At 29.9% G+C, this 16614-nt stretch overlaps 1 protein-coding gene across 1 annotated transcript in view; it reads right to left on the minus strand.

The window, feature by feature from the left end:
* Positions 1-16614, minus strand: part of LOC121129548 (FMRFamide receptor) — a 98861-nt gene that overhangs the window by 5969 nt on the left and 76278 nt on the right. The window contains exons 3-4 of the mRNA XM_040725267.2: positions 12143-12270; positions 519-787 (exon numbers count right to left, since the gene is read on the minus strand). Coding sequence (XP_040581201.1) covers positions 519-787; positions 12143-12270 — 397 coding nt within the window. The remainder of the gene's footprint in view (positions 1-518; positions 788-12142; positions 12271-16614) is intronic.

A 16614-nucleotide genomic window follows, 5' to 3' on the forward strand; every position in this document is an offset into this window, starting at 1 on the left:
TCGCTAGATAGGATTGTTAAAAACCACATCCAATTCATCCAAGGAACCCCTCTAACACGACAAACTTGTTCAAATCCCTCGAGTTGGCTGGTGTTCCGTGGGTTGTGTGAAAACTATAATCCAATTTGAGTGCTTTTTTCAGATGATTTTTTTAAATAATTGTCCTCACTAAGCCTCTCTTTTAAATTTTGCTCATAAAAATTGAAAATTTCTATGATGTGTACCAGAAGATAAGATCTACCCGGTAAGAGTGTAGTAAAGTAAACTCCTTCACTTGTGTATTGAAAGTTTAGTTCGTATAGATATATTGATGTTTTTCTGGGTTGAATATTTATTTAATGCTTTTGGTCGAAATAAATCATCTCTATTATTTGCTGTATAATTTGAGATAAAAAAAACAAAATATCTTGATTTTTTTACATTACCATTTCCTCTCAATTCAATGAAGAAGCAAATAACAACTATCGAGTCTATAAACTCCTCCCCAACAAACGCAAAATGTAGTAATTTTTTTTTACCTAAAAATATAGACGTATTAAGAAAGATGAGTGCAGCCATTGGAAGGATCCCCGTTGTCAATGTAGGATGAAATATCTGACTAATTGTATAGTATAGCATAAATGTAGGATTGATCCGCATGTCTGAGACTTGAATTTCCGTTGAATTGTCTGTTGAATGTGCTTGATTTTCCATGAATTTGGGAATGTTTAAACATATTGAAACGATGCATACAGGAGTGACGTAGAGAGCTACACGCCTTGTACTTGTCATTGTAACATTCAAATTTCTGAAAAAGAAATGTGAAAAAGAATATGTTAGAAGTATTCATTTGTCTAGTTTTCAAGAGAGAGGGCCTTAGGACAAATATGGAGGGAAAAAATGTAATTAGTGACGGACAAAAATAAATTTTAATTAATAAATGTATAACATTTTTATTTAATTAGAGAGATTTCATAATGTATGTTTATGTAAAAAGATAATAATAATTATTATTTGATGAATAAAGTTTTTTCCAAGAAGTTGACTTGTCCTACTAAAGCTTTCCTACATAAATGCGTTGAACAATCCAATACTTTTGGGCATAAACCCCCCTATAAATAACCTAGCAACACCAATGCTAATTAGCCCCATGAACAAAACAACTGTTTTCAACATTATATACATGCTTAACCTTCCGTTAGTGAACTGGGATTTTATATGTACACCCCAAGATAAATGAAAATGGTTTTTATTCCTTGAAATCTACATTTTATGGCTAATAATTTTCAGTATGTTTCAGTATGTTCCTAAAACAATAAATATTCAACTCTTTATTTATTTTGATAACGCTTTGCTTATTTTTTATTTTATTTTATATTTAGCTATTTTCAATAGAGGCTTACTGAATTTAGTTAACTGTCCTAGAATCTTATTTTGTAGCTATTGATATATATAATACACGCAATCAAAGCAAAAACGGATGGCTCTTAGTTGATTCCTGAAATTCGCATAAAGTTATATATATCTTATGGAAATTTTTATAATAAATTAAAATTAATGTTCTTACTATAAAAAAATTAATACAAGAGTTTTACCATTTTAATTGATATTTACGAAAGCAAAATGCATATAATAGTTAAAACAAGGATACAAAATTGAAATGACGTCGTTATTATAACTAATGGTTGGACGATTCCAAAAAAATCCCTATTCCAATATTTTAAATATTAGTTAAAATACGCTATTTTGCTATACATTTCTAAGAATAACAACTGATAAAATAAATCGCCTTCGTTTATTTAATAAAAAATAATATTTACAAAAAATAGGTAAATGAAGACGATTTTTTTTGCCCGGCGAGCTTCTTCCATGGCGAATTTTCCCAGGGTGAGTAATCGTACTGTAAAGTTTCCAATGGTAAATTTTGCAAAGGCAAATTTTCCTAGATCTCTTTACAAAACATATCCCTCAATATCTACACCAATCGCATGTGTTTAGCCCTCTTTTTTTTCTTCTCGTTTAGTTTGTGTTCAATTTGTTTCTTTTCTGTTTTCGAGCATTTTTTATCATAAATTATTTTATTAGATAGTTTAATTCCCGTAATAAATGATAATACATCAGAATCGGAATCGAAAATTAAACATTACTTTCCCGATGACAATTACGGAAAAAACACCCGATTCTAAATTATCATTCCATCGATAATTACAAGAATGTCATAATTTATCATATTGTTAAATACGTGTCATTTTCGGGGTTTCTTTTCTTACTCAGTTCATTGGGGGTATAGGGGGTTCAAGTGCTTTATAAAAAAGATGTTCGCTATCGTAGGGTTTATATACTTTTTAATTGATCGACACATTCTCTCCAAATTATCCTTTCATTTTTGAACTATATAAATTGACACTACCTTTTACGATAACAAAAATAATGTCGATATTTTTTCGAGAGAAAAAAAGAAAAGGTGCTTGAGGGCTATTTAACGGATTTTCCAAAGCAAAAAATTAAACTTGCAAGAAAAATATTGTTTCCCAAAATGTCATAATTTTATAAAGTAAATATCAATTATTATTAATCAAAGAAAAACTAGTATTCTTCCATTTGGTGAATCCAGTTATATGATCAAACCTTGCGGATTGCACTGATTGCACGGATAGTAGTAGCTCCCAAAAATTTTAAATGTCACCCTTAAAATATGGTGTTAAACTATGTATGATCCCTACACCTCTCTTTGAGAGATGAATATAAAGTTTGGAGAGCATTTAATGCAAATAAATGACTTAAAGGCCATATCAACCCAAAAAAGCTCAACCCAGAGGCAAATAATATGAGTTATTTGACAATATTGATCTAATTAAGGATTTTCATTCCACATATATTGTAATATATAAGAAAAAATAAGAAATACAACAACAAAATAATTGTATATATTGTAAGATCAAAAATCAGCAATCGGTCTACTAATTGGAATCCCTTATATAGTATCAATTCTCTTTTTGGTGGTAAAATTACATAAAAATGAGACGCACAAATAAATTACATTACAGCCTGTGGATGTGTAAATAGATTTATAAGCGAATCAAGGTCTTATTGTGACGCATGTGTATTGAGCAAGACAGGTTTAATTTTTGACACAGCAAATTACAGATTATTCTCTGCGTTAAACTGCAAACTGTATTTATTTTAAATAAGGTTATATAGAAAAGGTCGTCTCACCTAAATAAGTTGATCCAAATGGAATAAATTAATCTAAAGCTGCTTTAACCAGTTGCAACAGGGGTTGCAGCCCTCCACTTTGGGAACCACTGCATTAGAGACCAGTGTTAATTTTTCTTTTATATATTTTTATGTCATTAAACAGGAAATCTATATTTTAAATTTTTTTTAAATCGCTTTTAATGGCAATAATTTTTCAACTATACGTACTTATTATTATTTAAAACTCATTTTTAAAAATGAATAAAATAAGTTTATAAAAAAATGGATGATAGTGATAAATGATTTATAGTATCGTTTTAAATATTTTGTTTTTGAAATTTTTGTAACTTGAAAAAATCCTATACATATGAATAAAAGTTAAAAGGGCTTTATAATTTAAGCAAAATTCAATTTTGCATTAAATAAAACACAGACCTTGAAAAATATATAATTTCCCCCCTTAATAAAGAGCTTTTGGAAATAAATGCGTTTATTCTTAATTTTAAGAACATAATACAGATTTAAAAGCATCTATAAATGGATGTAAATATGTTAGTGGAATTATTTTTTTGTTGAAATTTAATTCATATTTGGTGTAATTTGATCTTAAGCGTATTAATGATTAAAATAAATTTATATCAAAATAATATCTTTTATAATAAAGCTATATGGTAGATATATTGATGTAGTTAACAATTTATTTGTGCCATAAATCACTCGAGGTTGCAGCGTTGATGATTCAAAAATATTCCGGTGTAAGGAAATATATAAATTAAATGAGCTGTTTGAAACAATTATATTTTACATATAAAAAAAAGTATTTAAAATTGAGTCATTCATTGTTATTTTATACCCTATAAAGTTTGAATTTTGTTTGATATCAGTAAAAGATAAAATAATTCATAATCATAATTTATAAAGTAGTCCAAAACTCGTATTGTATATAGGTACCAAGAAATACATACAATGTTTATAGTTAGTCATCTGTTTTCAACCTAGAAAAATACCTTTTGTTGACATTTTTTAGACTTGAAATTTATTCACTTTTCCTAAATAGACCTCAAAATTAGAAAGAAACTAAAAAAATCGTTTTTATATAATTTCATTTTTACTAAATGAAATTACTTGTGTACAAAGATTTCTGAACGGTTATTATAATGATATTATATTAAAAATAATTTTATAAAATTATGAACCTATGTTGGAAACCCCAAAGGAATATTGATAATTATTCATGTAGAGATCAAATATAATTATTTTAGACAGAGAGTAACAGCAGGTTAGCTAAAAATACACACGATTTAAATCAATCTTTTAGCGACAATGATATTTGAAACATAATATGTATGTACATAAGCAAAATGATACCCAAAAGTAACTTGTAAAAAGATCCTTCAGGAAGATTTTGAGAATTTTACTAGTAAATTGTCCTATGACATTGTTTTAAATTCATCCTTTGGAGTAATTCATAGGACATATGCTTATTTTTCATTCTTATTACACCTCTGATCATCATCTTTTATGAGCACACACGAATGCTCAATCAGGTTTTGATTATAATTGAATCTATTTAGGAAAGCCTTTTTATTACTCAGGAAAGAAAATTCACTCTTCAGATTACCAATTACAAAAAAGCGGGCAACTTAAAAAATACTCACTATTTAAATGCTTTTTAGACGGATATACATAGAATCTTCTCACTATTTTTCACTTCTTCGGTATGATTTCCTTCTATTAATACGTAAGCGTTTTACCCATGTAAATATTTGCTTGCTATAAACTTGTTTTTAATTACTGAAAAAAGTCCTAATTAGAAACGACAAAGTTTTATGTCAAATAAAAACTTGGAATAGCATGCAGAGTTTTTTAATTATGATTAATTAAAAAAATTAGGTAGAGTGAAGTTTTGAAGAAAAATATTAACGCATGAAGTAGAAATATATAGGAATACAGATGCTTTACTCTTACTGATATGTATTATTTACATTTGTTGATTCTTTTTAATTTATTTTTGTATAAATTCTATATTATTTTCACATCCATGTTACTTTTCTGTATAAAAAGCAAAAGCTCTAAAATGTTTTATAAAATCAAATAGTATAAAAAAATACATATATGGTATATTACTTAAACTTTTTTAGCTTGATTTTTGATCTTGTTTATAAATAACTGAATCTTTTTGTCATATATAAAGTATTTTGATCATATTCCGAATTTTATTCTATATAACAGATTTTTGAAAACATGGTTAGATGTGGTTCCACTCCAAAGTTAAAATTTTAAAATACACTTTTAATTTATCTATTTCTACACATTTACTTGAGTTTGCATTTTCTTATACTTACTTTTTTAATTTGTGCATAACAGCAAAAATTATCTGTGATAATAAAAAAAAGCAAAAAACAAAACAAAAACTGTAAAATATATTTTTTCTAATTTAAATATCCTTCAATACATTTGAAGTACAATACAGTTTTAAAAATATTAAGTATAATATGACCACAACAAGAAGATGGAGAGGAAGGATGGCTCTGGAGAAATACATTGTTGCCTCCAACATCGTTATGGCGTCCCTGATCCGGTTCTCGGTGGATTAAAGACTCATGGCAACAATGTACATCGACATTTTCAATATCAACCTGCTTCCCTAGGCCAGGCAAATTTTCCCGAAGGCAATGTCATCTTTCAGTAAAATGGGGGCCTCGCTCAGACTCCAAAAATTACTCAGACCTTCTTAGCTAACAATATCGCTTTTTGGCACAAAAGAATGAGACCACCATACAGTCCGGATGTCAATCCCCTCGAATTTTCTTTCTGACTGCACATCAAAGGAGGGCCTGTAGCATCCGTCACCTGAACACTCAAGCCATAAAGGCCTCCGTCGACGAGGAGTGGGCTGGTATGGACAGGAACTTTATTTGCAATACTTGTCACTCTTTTCGCAAGAGGCTTGTCGCCCTCTGTGATACCAATTACAACAAAATAGAAAAAATAAATTTGGCATTGTCTTTGTATCAGAAAAAGATTAATAAAGAGTTTTTGAAAATATATAATTAAATAATGGTATGCAGGTTTTTTTCTTCCCAAGTGTGTAAGTTTCAAGTTTCCACCCTGTATATGGCTCTGATATTGAACTAAAGTGCAATTTTCAGCTTTGCAGAAACTGTAAATTCAACAGTTGTGCTTTAAGGAGATCTTTACAGGCAAAAAGTTTCTTAGTGGCACAAAGACTTTTGTGACGGAAGAATATTCTTTAAAGGAGATTGTGGAAAAAATCATACGACGAATGAAAACGTGACCGTTGCTAAGAAAATTAAACATTGACAATTATATTGCAGTAATAACGGATCTTTTTCGTTTCGTTAAAGAAGACTGCAAGTTTAGTGCAAGATGGGTTCCACGTTTTTTACAGCCAATTACAAAAAATTATCAAGATTATTAGACTTATTAGTATATTATAATAGTATTCAATATATTATAAATGAATTTGCAATGACATCTTCTTATCATAGTCTATATTCAATTGTACATTCTATATACATATATGCATAATAAAGATAACATGAAATACTTATTTCTAATACATAAGATCGTCTTGAATGGGATTTAGCATGTTTATTTACACGTATTACAAATGTAATACAACATATACTAATATTTCTTGAGGCAGATTGGTTCATTGTGCTTTTGCAAAGTTCAGCAGTTGGATATATCTAATGACGTAGTTAGCAAAATCCTATATAATGTTTTTACCTTTTTTCTCTCTCTGACTTTTATGAGAATTCATTGAGAGTTGCAATAGATATACTTAGAGTTGTAAAAAATATTTCCTGACGATTTGTAAAAAAAAAACAATCAAAATGTACGTGGTAACACAGACAATTTGCAAAATAATTAAGGGCACATTTTCTTTGGCCAGAAAGGCAAGTTGTCCTCCAACCACTTCGGGGCCTTTTTGGACGTTTGTGAAGGCCCACCATCCTGCTGGAACACCAAGTTCATGTCTGTGTAGTTAATCTGGACATATGGTGATAATGTAATCTCCGTTGGTTTCTTGCCAGTGTCCAAAAGTGATATTTTCTTGGCTTCTAAGACACTTAGGAAGATCTAGTTTTTTTGTTTATTTTTAATATTTGACCAGAAAATTTTACTGCATTCACAAAAAACTTGATTTATGTAGGAAAAGCAAAGTGTAAAGATTTTTTCGCCGAACCCGATAATACTCAAACAAATCATGAATGTTACTCTCCATCTTTTATCACAAAAAAACTTTATAAATAGACTTAACTTCCTCAAGAATGAAAGAGTGTTGATAACAGGGTTGGGATATTTTTTTGTTCAAATGACAACCACAAAATGTGTAGCGCTCATTTTAGGTTACATTTTTGATAAGTCTAAATATAACTACATGAAAAAACGAAAAATAAAGACATAGGACAAAGTTTAATTAACTCTTTTAAAGAAAAAATAAGCTCCATTTTGAAACTTCTTTCATACCACTTAGAGTGTGGAATTAAACTTTTTCAGATTATAATAAATCTCATTTTCCCTAAGTTGTCTATATCTCTTTCTCCCTCCAATTACAACGAATTAAGACATTACATGTGACAAAAAAGTCTGTCAGATAGATGATGATTGATCGTATGGAAATAATGGGGCCTATGTAATCGGAATGGGTTATTTTTTTACATTTCAAGTCGTAGAGATCAGCTGTAATTATGAAAAATAATAATATCGTAAGGCATTATCTTACAGAATGTTTCTAATTTTTAAATGAAAAAGGTATCCAACCTTTTTTCCTCTTTGAAACAAACTAAAAATGGCCTATAGCTATTCATATTACGTAACATTTATCCTCATTGCTGATTTCTAACAAACAAAGTAAATAAGCTTTCTTTTCCTGACCATTTACAATATTTTACTGTACACATCTCTCGTTCTGTATTAAAACATCACAAAAATAATATTATATTATTGCTACAAATACATCTACATATATTGTTACTTATCAATGTTATACATGTCGATATCACTGCTCAAACTTCCAAAAACTATTTAAATGTACCAAGACATCTGAAAATGAAATGCTTTCATGAATTACTTACAATTACAATTTCAAGAATCAAAAACTTTACACAAAACAACCTTTTAAATTATGAATATATATCAGTCATGTCGTTATCTTTATTGTACTACGCAACCTTTCTTCCAAAAAGAAACAGAAAAAAGGCCCGTAATTATGTGGTAGATAGCCAAATAAGTCAATCATACCAACTGCCACTTATATCTAATGTACTTCTAGACTATCACTGTCATATTATTTCTCAACCGTTTTTCAAATAAATTACATATTATTAAAATCTATATAGTATTTTATTCGATACTGTATTATAATATTGCTGAGTAATATTTGATTCAAAGAGTAGTTATGATTAGTTTACTTCCACGACAAAATAAGCAAAATTTCTACTTGGAAATAATAAAATGGCCAATATATATTATATAAACGACGAGGAATCAACAAGAAATTGTATTTCTGTTGTTTTGGAAACGGAGCATAATTATATAATAACTTATTACTTTGTGTATTTATCAAAAAGAATAAATAATGAAATAGCTGTGACGTATCAAGGGAATCGACAGCTGACAACAAAATACATATGGTATTTTTGTGTTAGCGAGGTGACTCCGTGCAGTATATCCTAAATGGCGAAATCAATATACAGAAAATAATTGCATTTTTGGTTTTTTAGCTAGTGAGATGACTGACATTGCAATGAGTCAACAAGAGAGGTGAACGGCTTTTTCCGCTTTTTTAAATATGTGCCACTTTAAACGAAGACTTTTTGCTGAATTGGCCATCTTCACTGGTTTGGTAAACAGAGGCTAATGCCGTTGAAGCGTTGTCTTCCACTCTACTATCTTGTTTTGTTTGTAGCAGTAATTTTAAAAAGGGTTTAAAAAATTTTAAAGCTGATATTATTATTAGTTCATTCTTGAGGAACGAACATTTAAGGTGAGAGTAACTAAGAGTGCGTTTGTTCAAAAAAATAATAATGAATAAACAAAAAACAGAGAGTAACTTAAGGATTTATTGAGAGTTTAGTGGCGTGTCTAGCCCCGTTAAAAAAGATTAAACAATGTAAACGTAAATTATTTTGTTAATTGTTTATAAACTTCATTTTTTTGCAAGACACTTGTCACCATTTTTGAGGAAAATAACGGCCAAATGGAATAAATTGATTTGACATTGGCTATGTATCAGAAAAAGATTAATATATATTTTTGTTAAATGTATAATTAAATAATGGAAGTCTATTTCCTTTTCTCTTTCCAAGTGGGGTTAGTTTTAAATTTCCAAACTGTAATTGCTTGCAATCATTTATTAAATTCTTCTTAGTGAAAAATATCAGTAAAAATAGTCAGGAACGTAGGACTGAAGTACTAAGATTATCGGTCCCTAGTACCGTTGAATGGTAAAAAAGAACTGAAAGAGTGGGGGTGAGACAGATTGGGCGATCAGTCCAAGGACTGATCCAATACTTATTGATAAGGAATTGGTATCGATACATTGTGTACATGACCGTTGTTTACTTATCTGTAGTTTGTTTACATACCCAGAATAGTGGCGCCACCTTACGTCATTGTTGTTTATAAGTATGTGGGTTGAATACTGTTTTGTTTAGTAAAACAATTTAGACATTTACTCAGCTTATTGAGATTGTATATACTAGAAAATTAATAAATTAGAGTTACTGAAGATGAAACTGGAGGAAAAGACTCGGCAAGGCTTAGAGATAATGAGAGGCAAAGGTCCATTTATGTTACTCCAAATCACAAAGTACCTTGATATCTTTTGGTCGGAAAACGATGGGATTAATAGTGAGATTTAAAAAAAGTTTGATCAACTATGAAGTGCCAAGAACTTGTGATTGGGAATGCAGGACTTGACTACATGACGAATTCATCAATTAGAATGAGTAAATTTTATGACAGAAGTTTTTAATAAAAACATTTTGTACGAGAGAGGAACGAACAATTCGATAATAACTGATGGCAGAAAACGATAAAAACATTTCTTCATGTTTATTGCGAGAAAGATCAAACTTCTAGGATTAATCCAATAGATGTGTTGAGAGAACAATATAGAGACATCCCAAAACTTTTATTTGAGTGTAAAACAATGAGTAATACAAATATTGGGCCACTTAATCATCTAGTTACATTACAAACTGTTGAACGACTACATCATTTAAATTTTGTAGCATTTAAGAAAAAAATGTTCCTTCCATACTGCACTAGTAAATCTCTGTTAAAATCCTAAAAATAGTTTTATAAATATAAGACATCGAGAAAATGGCCTTTTGTAAAATCATATTGACCCTTAATTAGTGAACTGGGATATTTTATATCCCTATATTTATACTCTAAATGCTTCTTATTTGTTCAAATCTACATTTTATTGCAGTATGCTCCCCAAACATTAAATCAGATTATGAATCATTCTTAATTTATGTAGATAATCTTCTATGAAGGACTTATTTGTATATTTAGCTATTACTAAACGAGGTTTAGTGTATTTGATGAACATTTTTACTTTGAAGTCGTTCTTTTCTTTTTCTTTTTGATTTCTTCAATTATTATTTATTTTTATTTTTTATTTTCTTCAATTTTGTGTTTTTATTATAAGAATAACAAAGTCAATCTCTGTAAAACACCAAACTCATATTAATAACATTATTTAAAAATAATGTATTTTGTGTTTTCTCAATATTTTATGTTGAATGAAGTATTTGAATAGTTTTAAATAATATTTACTAATGCAAAATGAATGGTATGGTTAAAAAAATTAAACAAAATTTAATTCAACCAATTATTATATTTGTTCAATTGATTATAATCTAATTAAATACTTTTTATTTTTTACCCAGTTCACTAATTACGTTATAAAAAGTTCATTAACTAAGGGATAACAACACGAGTTCGGGCTATAAACAATATGTAATTAATTATTCTTATACTAAAAACATTTGCTTAATTATATAAAATAAAAGCTACAATATTCGATTTTTGTTGCTGGAGTGAATAATATCCCAGTTAACTAACAGAAAGTTGAAAAAATGTGCATATAGTTTGAACTATTTTGCTTAAATCCTATTGCAATTAATAAACTATATTGATCTCCTCTCCTTGGATTAGTTGTGAGGAGTAGTATTGTATTTGTCTTTATTTATTCAGTCCAGTCCAATCTTAGAATTGGTCCTTGGGAATGGTACTCTCAGTACTAGAGTGACGTCATAAAGGACTGAACTTTATAAATTTTGGGACCAATATGCAGGACTGTAGTCTTCAGTTCTAAATTATGACTGACACAAAAGAAGTATGTAGTGCTGGAATCAAATCTAAAGAGAAGGGACATTTATATAAAAATGACCTATATTTTTGACACCCAAATAAAACAACTTTCCATTTGTGTGTGTGTGTGTTTTTTTTTATATTTATTTAAAGGAATTGTCAAGATAAGATTGGGCTAAGTGATTCCAATGCCTGCCATTGTTTGATGTAGAATAATAAGTCATATAAACAGGGGTGATATTATCTAGTGGTACACAATTTAGTTTTTTCAATCCGGAATGCCAATGTTTGTTCTACTCCTCACAGGAGACTCCAGTCTCTAGAGGCTTCCATCAAGAAGGAGTGGACCAAGATCTAGCCTGACTACATAGTCGAGGTCTGCAAGGAATTTAAAACTAGTATTGAGGCAGTTATTAGAGCTGAGTGCTCACATTTTAAATAAAAATCGTGCCAAGCACTATTTTCAGATGATTTTGTTAAAGAAATGGCGTCACATTTGAAAATTTCAAAATAATATAATTTGTACAAGAATAAGATCAAGCCAGTACGTCTATTGAATAAGAAATATATATATATAATTTATAATTACATTAGCGGATTTGGTACTTACCTATATAGAATTGGCTTACATACAGCCAAATATCTTTCCACCGTGATGGCCAATGTCATGTAAATGGATGCACAAAGTGTCACTGGGCTCATGGGATATAGAAAGTAGATGTACAGAAGAGAAAACACCTGGAAAAAGTCAAAAATTAAATTAATATAAATAATTAATGAATACCATATCATTGATTGTATGTCTTCAATTTATATAAATAATCATATTTTCACGAAACGATGAAGAATGTACTCATTAAGTAAATTAAAATGTTTTACATATTCAGAAGTAAGATAATCTATGTGTTGATTAGTAGACATCAGAACTTAACTATTTTATTTTTATAAGGATGAATCTTCCTGGATACTTCAGGAAAACTTCAATTTTTATCATTTTTTAATATCAGTCTCATTTAATTAGATTGGTTTTTGGATAGATGGAACTTTTAGTTCCTAAGTTAGTTTGATAGTTGAAAAGAGAAAATATGGGCTAGGAATCAACCCACAAAAACAATTCGTTAACTCTTCCATTTCTGAACAGAAGTTCAGTAATTTGAATGAATATTGTGTTTTGAAGTAGTATTATGTTTCACATATACGAAGATAGTCTGAAAATTTTCTAACCTAACAAAAATACAGGGCCGTCCATAGAAAACTGAACACTTAATAATTCAATTATAAATGAAGGATTGAATATAATTCATATTTCGATATTTTTTGAAGCATAAACAACTATTTACAAAGCAAAACAAACTTGAGCTCCCTAGCTTACGTACAAGTCCAGAAAATGGAACTTAAACGTGATGGGCAAATTTCCATTCGTGCACTTCAAGGAGTTCGGTCAATATTATCAGAAAAAGTCCAAAAACTTATTAGTATCTGGCACTGGTATTTAAATGTATTCGCAAGTTGGGCCATACAATAAGTCGGTTAAAAAGTAATTTCGTAACTAGGACACAGGCCTCTATTGTGTTCAAATTTGTACGACCAACCGCGTTGGTCATAGACAGGAACAGTTGGCAGTAACTTGGTGCCAGGTACGGAATGTAAGGTGGATCCATAATAACTTCCCATTATGCTCTCCTAGAGCTGGAGGTATGCCATCATAGATGTATGAGCCCTGACGTTTCCCTTATGATGCCTTGTTGCCTCCTATTCACTAATGCTGACCGCTTATTTTCGATTGCTAGCTTAAAACGGTCGAGTTGTTCACATTAGAGGACATAATTGAAAGGGGGAAATTGCTCAAACCACTGTTGTACAACAAGAACCAAAAGATTAGCGGCTCCGAATAAATAGAAAATGTTCTTGTTCGCTTTCGTTGCGTTTTTCCGTTTTTAGGTAGAAAAAATGTAAAAAAAAAGCGAATTTCTTCCTCTGTGATCCCCATACTTGACGTACAATAATTCAAGAATGAACTGGACAAGTGCAATAATGTCAAAAAGTGTTTGCATTATACACTCAGACCAATAGGAGCGCAAAATACGAAATTACTTTTTCCCCAACCTAATATATACCTTACCATTTTATTAGACAAATATTCTACCTACTAAAAAAAAAAGGAGAGGGAACTATAGATGCCTCTTGGCCTCTATAGTTCAGATGCCACTGGCCGTGGCTCAATTTTTTCATTATTGGACTTTTTTTAATACCAAAAATTGTTTAGAGCTAAACAGGAGTTAATTTGAATTCAACCAATCAACTTTAAGAACATTTTATAAGAGAAGTTATAAAAAAAAACAGTTGCCAAAAAAAGTATGGATAATAGATTATAGGGATATCACTGTAGAAATATTTTTTATTTTTCTTTAGCTATTCCCATCAATGGACACACTAAATTCTAAAGTAATAGTTACACAACATACAATTTCTTATTCTATATAGTCGAAAACAAATAGTTTTCATTATTTTTTTGCATTAGAACAAATATTATGTATACATATAAGTGCCCATAAGTTTTTTTTTGTCAAATATTTTCTCTTTTTCGAGGGGGGACAAAAAAAGTTTGTTGTGACTTTTAGAATGGTAGAGCTGGTTTCGAACAACTTTTTTTTCTGAATGATCATCTTCAACAGTCCATAAAAAATTGACACACATCCAAATAAAAAGAAAAAAGAATCCTTAATATGTCTGAAAAGCCTGCTTAATAGAAAAACATCGTATAGGTGTGTGTACCAATCTATTTTCCTTATTTAGATGTTTTATGACATGCATTTAATGTATTGGATAATAAAAAAACACTTTACAACATCCATATCACTTCTGACATTCATCCCTGTATGTAGTTCTTCGTCTTAGCCTCTTTCTTGAGACATGTCATATCAAATTATTTATAAAGAAATATAAATATATTTATTCGTTACTTTAAAATATGGGGTTTCACTCCACCATTATCCTATATATAAATAGAAAGCCCATTATTAATGGTCTAGGTTCGAATGATGTTTGAAGACACTGAATACAAGTGATGTGTGTGAATTATTAATTTCCTGTCCAAATTATTTATTTTAGAATATACTGATACAACCATTGGAACGGAAGTCCCATATATTCGGGACAAAGGGACTCAAAAATTAATAGTATGAAAGTGGACCTTATTCTCTTCTTCTACACTTCTATTTTCATCAAATAATCTTCTTGTTGATTACTGGATCTTGGGGTATAGCTCTTCCAAAGGATGGGAAAGGATATTTTTATTTGTTGACCAAACAATATTTCATTAGGTGATCTTACATAAGATTTCGGAGTTTTTCGAAATTCTAGAATTCCATATATAAATTCATCAAATCTATATTTCCCTCCACTTTTCACTAAGAAATTACTTATACACTTCATCAAACTCTCAGCGTACATATGATTTGGTGGATTATGGGGTGAAGAAGGTCCACACATTACTCTCTATACTTTCCAGAATGTCTGGAATTGAACCAAGGGTCTTAATCTGTTCTTATTTTTACTGAGATCCTAGTTTCAGAAAATATTGGAACTCTTTTGAATTCCTCGACGTAAGGATTCCAGATACCCATATACCAACAATTTTTTCCTCCCTACTAAAACAGATCTGCATACATCGTTTCTTCTGGTGAACTAAGTAATATTCTATACAATTTCTCATATAATAATCATTTCTTCAATATCTTACTTAATTTCTGACCAATACTCTCTTTTTGTCTTTTCTATACCTTGTTGTGAACTGTACAATCCTTGAATAACATGAACTTGTTTCCTTTTTGAAATTACCAGTGTATTACCATATAAAACGAGACAATTTTTTGTACTGAATATCTTGTAATATGATTGTTGTATTGAATCGTCCGCCAAATTATTTTCTCTATTCAACTTTTCAGCTTCCTTGGGATGAAACACCGGTCATTTTGATGACGCATCTGGTGGTTTATGGTATTTCCCCTTTTTCCACATCGTTTCAAATTGATACATTTATATTTTCAATTAAAATGTAATTTGTCTAGCGCTATCATGTATATGATGTAACTATAAGCGGTTACTTGTGCGTAAATACATTAAATAGAGTTAAGGATGCTAGTTATATATGTCATTTTTTTTACATTCAAACGTTAAATTATATTGTTTCAGCTATTGAGAGAAATCAAGAGCCACAATGAATGAATTTCCATTCTTCTTTGTGCTACTGACGTAATACATAACCCAATCCATTTATTATAGATGCATTTGTTTCATGTTTGGTTTGTAATCTTGGATCGGATCACTAGGATTGGTGATATATTAAAATGTCTTTAATTGCCTACAAAGGATTTTTGGTCCATACATTCTCTACTTTTGTCGATAAAAGTTCTCTCAGTGGATATAGCTACTTGACTCATTCTTGAATAGAATATGAATAAAATATTTTAATTTAGGTTGTGCAAATACAATTTGGGATGGATTTATTGTAATTTGGTTTACCCTACATCTTAATACAATTCTATGGACATTTTTAATATGTTATTCGAAAGTTTGTGTGATAAAGCGAGGAAGTTGTCTACAACACAATAAGTAATTGATAAACCTTCCATTGCCTCATTTCCACGAAAATAATTTGCGTCTTCCATTGTAATGAATCCCATCGGGGCTTTATTAAGGAAATATATATTCCACACTAGCTGTCATGAATCGAGTCATTTCTCTTGTATTTTTCCCCTGTTTCATGAGCCAATATCCTTGTTTTGCATCCAATGCTGTAAAAACTCAATGTTTGTTGAAGTATTTGATACTATGTCCCAAGGTAGTCTAATGGGATGTATATTCCTCTAAATTTGATCCTTCAATTTTTTTAGATCCATACATACTCTCACTTTTACATTAGGTTTGGATACAACTACAAGTGGATGGCGCCAATCTACTACTTTATCACAACTTTACAAATGGTTAATTCTTGCATTACGTATGACTAGTAATCTTCTGTAATGCTTATCTTCATTCGTAGCCCCTCCCTAATTTTCCATTCTTTCTTATCACAAAATA

Source organism: Lepeophtheirus salmonis, chromosome 14, assembly GCF_016086655.4.
Source record: "Lepeophtheirus salmonis chromosome 14, UVic_Lsal_1.4, whole genome shotgun sequence".
Taxonomy (NCBI): Eukaryota; Metazoa; Arthropoda; class Copepoda; order Siphonostomatoida; family Caligidae; genus Lepeophtheirus; species Lepeophtheirus salmonis.